At 49.1% G+C, this 14,279-nt stretch overlaps 1 protein-coding gene across 1 annotated transcript in view; it reads right to left on the bottom strand.

The window, feature by feature from the left end:
• The window catches only part of PCP4L1 (Purkinje cell protein 4 like 1), a 22,010-nt gene extending 10,212 nt beyond the window's left edge, over window positions 1–11,798 (bottom strand). The window contains exon 1 of the mRNA XM_040635957.1: window positions 11,525–11,798. Within this exon, the coding sequence (XP_040491891.1) occupies window positions 11,525–11,533 (9 nt within the window). The 5' untranslated portion in view covers window positions 11,534–11,798. The remainder of the gene's footprint in view (window positions 1–11,524) is intronic.
• Window positions 11,799–14,279: the final 2,481 nt, after the last annotated feature.

Below are 14,279 nucleotides of genomic sequence, written 5' to 3'. Positions count from 1 at the left end.
GATAGATAGATAGATAGATAGATAGATAGATAGATGATAGATAGATGCCACATCTTCTTTATCCATTCATCAGCCGATGGACATTTGGGCCCTCTCCATAGTTTGGCTAGTGTAGATAAAGCTGCTGTAAACATCAGGGTGCACGTACCCCTCCAAATCTGTACTTTTGTATCCTCTGGGTAAATACTAGTAGTGCACTTGCTGCATCATAGGGTAGCTCCATTTTTAACAAGAACTGCTCTCTGAAAGACACTTCTTAGAGAATGAAGAGGCAAGCTACAGATTGGAAGAAAATATTTGCAAATCACATATCTGACAAAGGACTTGTATCCCAGATACATAAAGAGCTTTCAAATCCTGGTGACGTGAATCCAATTTGTAAAAATGGGCAGGATATTTCACATCTCACCAAAGAAGATACATGGATGACCAACGAGCACAGGAAAAGATATATAACATCATTAGTCATTTGGGAAATTCAAATTAAAACCACATTGAGATGCCATTATATACGTATTAGAATGGTTCTTTTAAATGACGATGCCATGTGCTGGCAAAGACCTGGGGTGTCTGGAGCCCTCATACGTTGTTGCTGGGAATGCAAAATGGTGCGGCTACTCTGGCAGTTTAAGCACACCTTTATTGCCAACACCAGCAGTCCTGCTCCTAGGTATTTACCAAGTGAAATTAAAACCTCTACACAAACCTGTAAGTGAATGCTTGTAACAGCTTTACTTGTAATCGCTAAAAACTGAAAACAACCCAAATGTCCCTCAACTGAGGAATGGATAAAGTGTGGTCCATGCATACAACGTGATACTACTGAGCGATTGAAAGAAGGAATCAACTACTGATACACACAGCAATACGGATGAACCGCAAATGCATTATGCTAGGGGCACCCGGCTGGCTTAGTCGGCACAGCATGTGACTCCTCATCTCTGGGTCGTGAGTTCACGCCCCACGTCAGGTGTAGAGTTTACTTAAAAAAAAAAAAAAGCAGCAGCATGCGGCTAAGTGAAAGAAGCCAGACCCCAAAATCTACATATATATCGTATGATTCCAATTATACGACATTCTTGTAAAGGCAACACTACAGCGAAAGCAGAAAGATCAGTTCAGCGCCTGATAGAGGCTGAGATCGCAAGAGGGGTGACTACAAAGGGGAAGTGGGGGATTTGGGGATGATGAAACTGCTCTGTATCTTGATTGTGGTGGTGGTTTCCTGACTCCGTGTTTGTCAAGTTCACAGACCTGGGGTGTCTGGGTGGCTGAGTCTGCGTTGCGTACACGTCTGATTCTTGATTTGGGCTCCGGTCATGATTTCGGGGTCGTGAGATTAAGACCCACGGTGGCTCTGTGCTCAGCAGGGAGTCTGCTCAGGATTCTCTCTCTCCCCTGCCCCCTCCACCCCACATGCTCTGTCTCTGTCTCTCTGTCTCTCTTTCAAAAATAATATAAATATTTTTTAATAAATAAATCTTAAAAAAAATTCACAGAACTATACACGGATGAGGGCACATTTTACTGCGTAGAAGTGATACCTTAGGGGCGCCTGGGTGGCACAGCGGTTAAGCGTCTGCCTTCGGCTCAGGGCGTGATCCCGGCGTTATGGGATCGAGCCCCACATCAGGCTCCTCCGCTATGAGCCTGCTTCTTCCTCTCCCACTCCCCCTGCTTGTGTTCCCTCTCTCGCTGGCTGTCTCTATCTCTGTCGAATAAATAAATAAAATCTTAAAAAAAAAAAAAAGAAGTTATACCTTAATGTTTTAAGTGTTGAAAACGGTTAAGGAGAGGTCAACAGGCTGGCCAAGACTGAGAAGGAGCACTTAGAGAGGCGGGGGGGAAAGGTGTAGGGGGGGGTGGCTCTCCCGGCTCCCCTCTCTGCATAGCTGGGCTCTCTGAACACTTACTCTCTCCCACTTCCTCAGCTCCCACACTCTCCAACCCACTTCAACCCCTCTTCTCCCCTCCTACTCCACGGAAATGACTCCTCTTTAGATAACCGATACTCTCTGACACCAAGTCAAATGCAAAGGCGCGAGCTCCACTGGCTTGACCTCATGAAGCATTGGATGCCCAGTCATTTCATCTTTCTTCTCACATATTCTTCCCCTGGCTCCTGAGGCATCATGGCTTTTCCTGCTTTTTCTCCTACCTTTCTGGGAGCTTCCACCCAATGTTTAAGTATTAGAGACTCTCCAGGTTTCGAGCTAGCCTCCCTTCTGTTCTCTCTTCCTAGATGATTCGATCTGTACTTATGACTCAGTTATCATTTATACTGGCTCCGTCCAGTAGCACGGGGTTGGCACACTACAGCCCACTGCCGAATCTGGCCTCTAGCCTGTTTTTGTAAATAGAGTTTTGCAGCCACACCCATCGTTTACACCTTATCTTTGGCACTACATCAGCAGAGCTGAATAGTTGCAACAGGGGCCATACGGTCCACAAAGCGAAAAATATTTAATATCTGGCCCATGACAGGAAAAGCCTGCAGTCGAACTTTCTGCAATGATAGAAATGTTTTCTCTCTGTGCTGTCTGATGTACGGCACCCACTAGACACGTGGCTGCGGAATACTTTGTAAGGTGGTAGTGCAACCAGGGAATCCAATTTATAATTTTATCTAATTTTAATTAACAAGTCAATCATTGTTCATCAAATAATTAATAAGGAGAACAGCTGCATGTGGCTAGTGGCCACCGTACTGAACAGCTCCCAATACCACCGAGGACTCATGTGGACGCCTCTGTCCTCTCCTTGGTGTTTTAAAACACCTCCCCTGGATGTTTTACAGAAACCCCAACTCTAGGGGCACCTGGGTGGCTCAGTCGGTTAAGTGACCGACTCTTGATTTCAGCTCAGGTACGATCTCAGGGTTGTGGGATCGAGGCCCGCGTCGAGTCTGCTTGTCCCTCTCTCACTGCCCGCCCCCGCTCCTGCTTGCGTGCTCTCTCTCCCTCAAATAAATAAATAAAATCTTAAAAAAAAAAATCTTGAAAGAAAGAAACCTCAAACTCTATGTGCCTCAAACTGGATTCATAACCCTACTGACCCAACCTAATCTTCTGTAAATATTCTCTATCTCTTCTACTTGCACAAGCCAGAAACCTGGAAAGCGTTCTTGACACCTTCTTCCCGTCACATTGCATATCTGGTTCGGTATTAACTCCTGTTCACTTTATCTCCTAAATATCTCTTACTCCATTCACTTCTCCCCACTGCGACGGCCCTCACACAGTTGTTTCCTACGTGGACCACTGCCATGGCCCAAGTGGTTACCGATGCCCTTAGGATAAATAAAATCCTTAATGTGGTCATAGGGGCCCTGCGTTTGCAGCCTCTAACTACTTCAGTAACCTTGTCTCTGGAACATACCTTGTCCCTTCCCACCTCGGGACCTTGGCACGTGATTCTCTTATCCCTGCTTCCCTTTTATTTAGTTAATTCCTGCTTATCTGTCAGAGCTCCCCTCAAGGGCTCCTTCTCCCAGGAAGCTCTTCTCAGCTCCCCAGACTCGGCTAGGGCCTTCATTCTGTTTTAATAGCACCTAGATTTCTTCTTGGTAGCACTAATAATCATTTCGTGGTTAGATACCGAATGTGTCCTCTTCCATTTCTGTGCAAGTTCCTATGCGGGTAGGGGCTGTACCTATCTTCTTCACTGCTGGACCCCCAGGGTCTAGCACAAGGCCTTATACACGATATACACCCGTATCTGTGGAACGAATGAAAGGCGCTCCCACTCTGCTCTCTTTGCTGCCTCCTCTAGGTTTCTGAAATCAAAGTTGTTTCCAGATTGCTGAGGGCCTCGGCATCGCTGCTTCCGAGATGGTGAAGAGCACCGGAAGCCAGGTCACTGCTTCTCCTCGAGTCAGCCTATGTGCCTGAAAAGGAGCTGAGGACGAAGGGGAACCTCTCTGGAACCGCATTTCCGATTAGCTGTAGAAGAGCGACCGTATATTTGCCTTTCCTTCCCCACCCTCCCCACCCACCAGATTGCCATTCCCTTGTAAGCAAAGTCCATAGTTACCATTTATTTGTGTACCACGATGACAACAACCTACGTCTTACAGAGTAGGTACTCGATATTTATGTGAGTGAAAATTTCTCAAGTCTCAAATTCCTGGAAGGAGCATTATGGCATATGAGGCAGAGCTAGACAGATCCCGTTTCGTGTTCTGGATCTGCACTGTCTCTTTCCAAATCCCGGCTCTGCCATTCCTAGCTGTGTGACATTGGTTAAATCACTCAGCCTTGCTGTGCTCAGATCTCTTGTCTGCAGAAAAGAGGGAATATCTACTTTGAAGGTTGAAAAGAACTGAAAACAATGTCTGTAAAATGCCTAGCATATGAAATAGTGATTATTTTGCAGTAATGTAACTCTGGGTTATATATAAGAATAGGTCACGGGGTGCCTGGGAGCTGCAGTCGGTTGAGCGTCCGACTCCTGGTTTCGGCTCAGGTCGTGATCTCAGGGTCGTGAGACTGGCCCTGCGCCGGGCTCCCTGCTCAGCACAGAGTCTGCTTCAGACTCTCTGTCCATCTCCCTCCAGCCCCCCAAAATAAATAAATCTTAAAAAAAAAAAAAAAGACTCGGTCCAGTGCCTGGGGTAATGCACGGTCAAGGTCCTGCACGCAAAGCCTAAAGTTGCCAGAGTCAGTCTCCGCTAAGTAGAGCTGCAGGGGGAAGAGATGCTGGGATTGCTCTAAGGGCCCTTGAGGCTTCTCTGCTGCCCGAGGAGCTTCATCACCCATCTCTTCTCACTGTAAACCAACACTAGAAATCGGTCTTCACCTTCCCTGTGTTTGTCCCCAGAAATGCTGACGAGGGCCTTCAAGCTCTGCTGAAGGGCCCAGCGATACTCTGCTGGCCAGGAGCCACCTGCCGTCCCGCCGCTGCCCAGGTCCTGCCCAGGTCAGGGCCTGGAGCCTCCTGGAGCCCCTCCCCGGCGCACAGGAGGGGTGTCCCCAACCTCCGTAAAGGTTCACGTTTCATTTCAAAGAACCCGAAGACGTGACACACATTTTTTTTTATCATAAAGATGGTTGTGCAAATCTATCCGTTGCCTCAGAGGGATGGTGGGTTGGAATTGTCTTGGCAAAACACCTGAGAACAGTCAAGCAGCGGTAACTGGGGCAGAGGGACCTTCTCCCGTTAGGCCTGACACCCCCTGCCTCCTTCTCAGGTGTGTTTCTTCCTTTCTTTGTCTTTTTCATATTTAATGGTGTTGCCACAGCAACCAGTGTCATTAGAAGAGGCAAGACAGTGTCACCCCTTCTGCTCCAAGCAGCAAGTTGGAAGTAAGCTTGGGGAAGGTAAAGGACCCAGATGGCCCTGTACCCCTGTTCCCACAGGGCTCCGAAAAGTGGCAGCAGAAGGAACAAAGGAGCACGTCAGCACATGTGGATTTGCATGACCCGGCTTGGATGCTTTGCAAGTGAAAACACATTACGTACACACTCCAGTTCGGCCGCAGTCACTTCGCTCACGTGAACAGGCACAGGTACTCAGAATCCTGTCCTGCAGCCTAGAGCAGGACCCCTCCAAAGGGCCTGAATCCTAAAAGTCCTAATTATGAGCCCCCAAAGGCCCCTTCGTTGCGTGTGTCCTGACATAAATCCCAGGCTCCGTGAGCTCCCGCCTTGCTTTAGAGAAAGTGAAGGGGGACGGGAGTGAGTGCATCTGCTTCCAAGTGGGGACAAACAGGGTCCCCAGGGACCCTTCTCCCCCTGCTGACATATCCTCCCCCGATGCTGTATGAAGGTTGCTGCTGCCGGGCTTCCGAGGGGCCGGGAGCCGCGCGGCTGCCTGGGAGAGACCCCAGCCTGCTCTTTGGAGCGCTGCTGGAGCCCTTCCAATTCCTCTAGTGCGGCAACCAGCTGCAGTCCTCCAACAGCCTCCGAAAGGCTTGTTCAAGGTCACCCTCCAGAGAATAACAGAAGGAGAACCAGGAATTCTTCCCTCAGGCTCTATATACACATTCTTCTCAAATAAGGACTACAACCCAAATACCTTATAACTCAGATGCCTCCTGAGACAGGAATAGAACCCGAGCAGCGTCCGAGCTCCCAAGCCCCCTGTCCGCTCAGCCACCCCAGCCCCGTTGCCTGGAATAGCAGTAACCCCCCACCGGAGTCCAGGCAGAATTCCCTGGCCGTGCCAGCTCATGGTATGCAGTGAGTCAACAGCCCCGCCGTTCCCCCCAGCGTGGGCTGCCACGGTTTAATGACTGGTTATTTGTGGTGTTCTGCACACAGCTTGGAGCTGTGCCTTCTACCCCATACTGAGGGCAGAGGGTGGGGGAGAGCGAGTAGTGCCAAAGCCTCATTTATTACTATAATCTTCCATGTGCATCCCACCCATGGCGTTAATGTCCCAAAATAAACGTATTAATCCCCCCACAGCCTGCAAAGCAAACACTCAGCTGGAGGGCTTTGTGTGGGAGGGAGGCAGCACCAAGGACAACAGGGCGGTAAATGGCACCTCTGTTCCCTGGGGCGTGGGGGGGCGCTGGGAAACCCAGGTGGGCAGGCCTTCAGGAGCCAGCCTGGAATGAAGCCATCATCAGACCTCGGGAGGCGAAGGGACAAGGGCCAGGTTCTGAGGCACTAGTTTACAGGCACCTGCAGGGATGCAGATCTCTTGGAAAAAGTGGTTTTGGATCCGCTTCTCACATGGCTTACTCTCGCACGTAAAATAATTCTGGGGCAAGTCAAGGCATTTTGAGCAGCCGGTTGGGGGTACGGACGTAGAAAACCACTCACTTAGGACCCCAGGATCCCAGTAGGCTCCCATCACTTACTTGGCAGGTCTAATACATTCTTCTGTTCCCCCTTCTTAGCATCTTCCTCCCGAAGCCTTTGTACGCTTCCTGGAAGTCAAGGAGCCCAATGAAGGGCTCGATGGTCAGCGCCTGCCTGGTTTAGCAGGGACACCAACTTCACTTAGATATCTCGTTTTCCTTCACTGGGTCCTCCAAGTCAAATACTTTAGAGTTAAGGGCATTGCTCTCATTTCTTTCTTTTCAGAGAGAAAACCACGCCTCCTGGTCCTTGATGCTCCACAATTATGGGGATCAGTGATGGACACCAGGAACTAAGAACTACTAAAGGGGGCCTCTGGGCCTTCCACGTCCCTTTGGCACCCACTTCCAGGATGACCAGACATCATCCTGCATCAGGAAGGACATTACTCGACCTGCCTAGTATTCTACCAGAATGTCTGCTGCGGATAACTATGATCTCATTCTGGTCTCTTCTCTCTCTCTACCCTCTGGTTCAGCATTTGTTAAACCACACTGCTCAGGTTTCCTATAGAAAGTACTTGTGATCGATTCCTTAACAGTTGCCTATAAATTAAAGCATTCTATACTTACCAGGGTAACACATTAAAGGACGCTTATGGAATTCTTTTGCTGTGAGAAGTCTGTGCCCTAGTCTTGGTTCTAGCATTGTGTAAACTTACATAAGGTTTGGGCCTCAGTTTCCTCATCTGTAAGATGAGAAGATGGGATCAGATGAGCTTTAGGGCTTCTTAACAAATCTAAAATTATATCACTAAAATGTCTGGATATATTATTTGACATTCTCTTGGCGAAAGATATACCTCTATTTCTATCTTAAAGAATTTTTGCAAACTGAGTTCATTTTTTTTCCCCATGATAAAACAGACTCATGAAAGACAATTTGGAACTACAGAAAAACAGAAAATGGGGAAAGCCATTCATAGAACCACTACCTTGAAAAGACAATTACTGACCTGATCCTTCTTCCTCCCTCTCCCCCTTCAGCCCCATCTCCATCATGTTCATCAGTTAAGACCCTCCACAGACAGACATGAAAGACACATCTGGTTTGCATGTCTGGACTCCAGCCACATTATTGATGGGTGCCTGCCCCTAGAGAGACCTGACCTTCTGAGAGGTAACAGATCACAGCTGCAGCTTAGGAAAAAGAGTTGTCCACATTCCCGATTAGAAGACAACAGCCATCCACTTGGACCAGTGAGAGGTTCCTGATCAAGCAGCCAGAGCCAACAACCTGGACGGGTGACTAAGAAAGGAACAAGCAAGTTCTAGAACCAAGTTCTGGTTTCCCTTACTTTGGAAGACAAATTATTTCCAGAGGTGGAAGGCATTCCAATATTAAGTAGACCGTAATCATAATAAAATACCAAAGAGAGAGAGAGACACTTGGATTTCCTCCAAGTCCCTACCAGGTTCCCTAAAAACAGGCTCACAGAAGACAACGGAGTGATACCAACCTGACCAAAGTTCCATTATGGGGCACATGGCAGATTCTGACAGATAGGCACAGGAATGACAATGTGATCCCCCAAATGCGATATCACATTCCTATTACCTAAGAGGACAGCAAGCAGAATAATAAAGGAGGGGGTATCAGTTCTAAGCTCTCTCCTAGTGAGATTTCTCTGTTCCTCGTTCCAGCCCCTGCCAGCCCAAACACAAGACAGACACCATGACCAGTCGTCCATGACCCCCACTGCAACAGAATGACTGCCGGACCAAGGGATTCCTCCAGCTAGGCTCCTCACGGCTGAGAAATGCAACAGGATCACAGGAGGCTTGCAAGTGTGCTTTGAAGCAGCCAGCTCCACCCCATGACAAGGGATTACAGGCAAGAGCCCTCGGGGAGTGAATGCACCTCCGTTCCCATCCCTCGCTGAAACTAGCGAAGAAAAGTTACGAAACTCTCAGAGCCAGACTGTGATTCACAGCCATCAAGTCCTGCCTGCAGCTGTGACTATGACAAGCTGGAGATGAGTCCCTGCAGCTTCTCTGCGCTCGGCTACACACGCACATCGGCTGCGAGATGCTCTGCTGCAGGACGGAGTGACAGCAAACAGCCGTGAAGGCCAAGTGGAGCTGGAGATCCTCCCCAGCGGCCCCACCAGCACCCCTACTCTTCGGTCGTGCCAGGTCTGAAGACTGCTCTCCAGTTGTTGTTCTTCAGCTGAAATGGGAATCTCTTCACGAGATTCCAAATCCAAATCCTCTCATTTCGTGCAGTTTCTCTGAAGCAAGAAAATAGGCAGGTGGGGGAGGTGAAGCTTACGTAAGCTTCAGGGTGCACAGGGCTTTCCTGGGCCAGGCACTTCCGCCCAAGCAAGGAGCCCCTTGGGGAGGCACTGAGAGAAATGAAGCGGTCAGGAGTCTCCCTGGAGCTCCAGAGCCCTGGGCAATACTTCCGCTTTTTACCAGAGCTCTTTCAAGAGGAAGAAAACAGGCTGGGTCTTGGCCTCCAGGGAAGCAGAACCCCTTTGGGGAGCTGGTTCAGAAAGAGCTAGTCTCTGTATACACCCAGGTGGATGCTTCTGGATTTTATAAATACTCATCCCTGAAGCCAGGCTCAGCTCCATATTAGAAGGCAGCTTTGACAGCTAAATTGCTAGTTAGAACCAGCTCACTCTGACAGCCTGGGAGGCTGGGCAGCCCTGCACACACTGACAGCTAGTCCCCATCCAAGGATCCTATTGTCATCATTCTGCTGAGCTCCTGAGTGAGGCTAACCACGTTCAGTAACTAAGTCAAGACTTGACTTTCCCCTCGAACACCAAACTGTTTTCCTTGTCACTGAAACAGCTTTGTCACCCCACCAAATACCACTGTAAATGCCGGCCCCTGTGACATGTCCTACAGAGAGTCTGTGAACTTACCCCAAAAAGCTCAGGCCAACCACACATCTTCATGTCGGCCTGGCCTTCAGATCACAAACTCCCAGGGGATGGCTTGAATTGCAACTTTCAGATTTAGAAACTCTAGAGGGGGCCTTGAACTCTGGCCCTCAGTGAAAAAGAGGGCAAAGAAAACCTCTCTTCTTGTATCAGAGCTGCTCATGTTAGAAGCAAGAGGAAAGAAGATTGAACAATATTTTTTTTTTCCTTTTCTTTCCGAAAGCCTGTCATGGTCACAGTCACAACCAGCTGAGGGACTAGAAACCACTTTAGTTCATCTGCAGCCCCCAGATTGGCTGAATTTTCCGGGATAAACTTAGTGGACATGGCAACCAGGACAACATAGCAGTCGGCACTAATTGGCTCCCTGGACGACAACTTTTAGTGGGAGCCCGCAGAGCTCCTACTAAAGATTAAGAGCTAAACTGAGACCTAAGCTCCAGGGTCCTCTCTCCCCACTACTCTGGTATTCTTGAGAATTCCTGTGCTCATTTTCCATGATATTCCAAAACAGTAAAGAAGAAACAGGGACAGAAAAACAATACCTAGGGGCGCCTGGGTGGCACAGCGGTTAAGCGTCTGCCTTCGGCTCAGGGCGTGATCCCGGCGTTCTGGGATCGAGCCCCACGTCAGGCTCCTCCGCTATGAGCCTGCTTCTTCCTCTCCCACTCCCCCTGCTTGTGTTCCCTCTCTCGCTGGCTGTCTCTATCTCTGTCGAATAAATAAATAAAATCTTTAAAAAAAAAAAAAAAGAAAAAGAAAAACAATACCTAATATAGATTGAGTGCCTCCTCTGTGCCAGTGTCCTAAGTACTTTGCATATATTATCTCATTTAATCAGAACAATCCGTATTACCCCAATTTTATAGATTAAACGCTGAAGCAGAGGAAGGTTTAGGAATCGGCCTAAGGCCACAGAGCTAGTAGGTAGTAGGGCTGGGCCCTGGCATCTAGCCAAGAAGTTGGACTTATCACAAGATCCTGGGCACTGGGAACGGGGCTGGATGGAGCAAGCTTGTAATGTTACTGTCCATACTGACTTCACTTGGGAAGGATGATCCTTGTTTCTGGGTCCTATGAATGCATTCAAACAACGGACGAGGTCTTTCCAAGTCTCTGCTTTGACCCCTACCTTTGGATGGTGTTCTGGGAAAAGAGAAAAATCCCAGTTGATGGACTGGCTCTGGCTCAGATGAACACGGTGGGTGCTGACAGGAAGACTTCGGCTGTAACAAGCACTGCAGAGGGAGGTCTCTCTTGATGGGGACAGCTCTCCAGGAGTGGACATGCCCTCGCTACAGGGGCTTCAGAATATCAGACATGGTCCCTCCAATGGCTAGTTCCTGTCTGGATGAGTGGAGGGTGGGATGCCCCCTTCCTAAAAGGGGAAAAGCGGCCAGCCCAGGGGGCTAGACTGGAGTTCTTGCTGAAGGCTACCTTACCAGTTGCAAGAGCGACAGAGCCCTCGGAGAGGGACGATACAGGAGAGCGTTTCTCTCTGAAGTCCGGGGACTAAAGGGAAGCCCGAGTGACCTCGGAGCGGTAAGACAGATGCAGAGGGTGGTATCCCGAGGAGGAGACTTATCACCTGAGACCGCAGTCCCCCCGCCCCCCGCCCCAAGCTCCCTCCACAGTGCGGGGCTTGAAGCCTCCGTCTTCCAGTCGCTTCCCAGCGCCCGAGCTGGGAGCTTCCCCGGAGAGGCAGTGGGGCGCCCCCGGAGGTCTCCGCGGCTCCGGGCTGCCGCGCTCTCCCTCGTTCCCTGGGACCCGGGCCGCGGCCTCCCCGCCGCAAGCTCGCCCGGAGCGGGGGCCCCGCAGCGCCGCTCACCTCGCTCATCGCGGCGGCCGGACGGGGCGCGCGGGGCGCTGCACGTGCAGGAGAGGCGAGGGGCCCTCGGGGCTCCGCGGGCGACGGCCGCGAGTGGCCGGGCTCCGAGGGGCGCGCCTCGGCTGACGAGCAGAGCTGACTCTAGTGCGGGGAGCCGCGGCTCCAGAGCCCGCACCGCGGCTCTCGGCGACCAGCTTCCCGCCGGGTGTCCCCTTCCGACCCCGTCCTGTCGGAGCCGCTCCGCGCACCTCCTCCGGGCCCGCTTTTTATAGTCAGCTCCGTACCCGCCTCCAGCCCGACCAATAGGAGCTCCTCCTGCCGCAGAGTGACGGCCCCTCGCATCCAATGGCTGCAGGCCCAGAGGTCTGCCGCATTTCCAAACTAGGGTAAGACAGTCAGAGAGCGGGAAGGAGGGGGAGACCGTCGGGGGATGAGAGCACGGAAAATGAAGGAGCGGGAGCAGAGGAGGGAGAGGAAGGAGTAGTACACGAAGGAGGGAAGGAAGGAGTGTGCGAGTTTGTGAGGGCGAAGAAAGAAGAGCTGGAAGGAAATCAAGAGGGTATATGAGAAGCAGGAAACCGTGAATGGAAGGGGTAAAGCCAAGAGGTGTTGCAGATTAAGATTTAGTAGTAGGTTGGCAGTTTGATTAAGAGAAGGTAGGAAGAGAGGGAGAGAGAGGAAGGAGGAGAGACAGAAGCAAGTGGACCGTATTCCGTGCCAAAGAACAGGGAAATTGTGAAGTGCCTGTTTGATTGGGAATTATAGATCTTAGGAGTAGAAAGACATTTTACAATTCATCAGCCTTACATCCCACATACTGGGGGGAAAAAAAGATGGTCCCTTAGCATCCACTTGTATAGGAAATGGGCTCCCCCCCAAAGTTAATTTACAACTGTTTTTCATTCAGTCTCACTGTGACAACGTGACTTCCGTGACTTCCGCTGTGCCAGGCACAATGGTGAGACTATTAAAAAAAAGGAGACACGCTTATTATGACTTTGCACCTATTCAAGTGGGTTTCTGCATGCGAGTCCTGTCTCCTAAATTCTAGCTTGCATCCTCCTGCAATGCAAGGAGTGACCCACCTGGTGGTCCCTGTTTGAGTGCCAGAGTCCACCAACCCAGCGGGGTGTCGGGGGCGGATGTGAAAGATGAAGTGCACAGTCCAATCTGTAGAGATTATTTTTCAAGAAGATGGAATTTTACTAAATAATTATGTCATATAAGTTTCAAGGAAAAAATATGATTAGAGCAAGATGAGAAGCAGAACACCTAGGGAAAAGTCATGAACTCCCCTGATAACTTCAACTGCTCTTCCTGTTTATCTAAATATCTAGCCTTCATTTCTACTTTAAGGAAATCCTTCAAACTCTCTTGCCTGGGATACTTCTAGGCATTGTAAAACCTCTTAGCCTACATAAAGCTTCAGTGAGCCAAAACCAAACTCCCTCGGCTTCGGCTACGACACCCTTTTGATAATTTCCTTCACGGCCTGTAATAACTGAGTCATTAATAGCTGAACTACTCTCAGCCAAGAACCACTGAGCTCTTTTCAACAACCAGATTCAGATAAGACCTCAAATACCCTTTCTCTAGCTAGCTCCTCTGTACTTTTACATTTTCTTTCTTTTTCCTTAGTAATTAAAATAATTTTTTTCAAGATTTTACTTATTTATTTATTTTAGAGAGAGAGAGACAGCGAGAGAGCATGCTTGAGCAGGGGGAGGGGCAGAGGGAGAGGGAGAGAAAGAATCTCGAGCAGCTTCCACGCTGAGTGTGGAGCCCCACGCCGGGTGGGGCTCAGTCAAAACCAAGAGTCAGACGCTCAACCAACTGAGCCTCCCAGGCGCCCCACTAATTTAATTTTTTTTTAATTCCAATATAGTTAACATACAGCGTTATGTTAATTTCAGGTGTACAATATAGTGATTCAACACTTTTATACATCACCCAATCTGCTTGTACACTTTCTCTGCCAGATCAGAAACAGAGAAGGGGACGAGATCAGCTCTTTTCCCCCATCCAGCTAGGATCTTGTGAATCTCACTTACCAATGGGATGCAGTTGCCTGTTCGCCAGTTTCTAAGTAGGCTAGCTCTTACTCACTCCATGCGGCCTGCTCCTCTGGTTTCCCCCACCTCTCTAATGAATGGCTAATTAGCATTGAAAAGAAGTCTTTCAGGAAGCAGACCTCTCCAAAGTTCTTAAACAGCTATGCAAAGACTACAAAGAGAATTTGAGATCCTAGATCAGAGATCAGCAAGCTTTCTCTGCAACAGCCAAACAGTAAGTATGTTAGGCTTTGCAGGCCTGATGGTCTCTGTTGAAATGATTCAAGTCTCCCACTATAGCTTGAAAGCAGTCCTAAACAATAAGCCAATAAGTGTGGCTCAATTCTAATAAAATTTTATTTGTGGACATTGAAGTGTGAATTTCATATAATTTTTATGTGTCATGAAATATTCTTTTTCTTCTTTTTAAATTTTAATGTAAAAACCATTCTTAGCTCATAGGCTCTGCAAAAAGAGGCGGCAGGCCAGATTTGGCTCACCGGTCATAGATGATTATATACCCAAGCGTTCTATAAAGTATCAGTTGTATAAGAGTAAATGGTAATAGATCAAAGAAGAAAGACATGGTCCTGGGCCAAAAAAGTCAAAGGCTTCCTGGGGAAAATGGGATTTGTGTTGGGCCTTAAGGGAAGGATAAAATTTAGGCAAATGGTAGAAGGAAATGGGAAGAAGGGTAAAAAGAT

Source organism: Ursus maritimus, unplaced genomic scaffold (assembly GCF_017311325.1).
Source record: "Ursus maritimus isolate PB19 unplaced genomic scaffold, ASM1731132v1 scaffold_2, whole genome shotgun sequence".
Taxonomy (NCBI): domain Eukaryota; kingdom Metazoa; phylum Chordata; class Mammalia; order Carnivora; family Ursidae; genus Ursus; species Ursus maritimus.
This window is presented reverse-complemented; position numbering and strand designations above follow the sequence as displayed.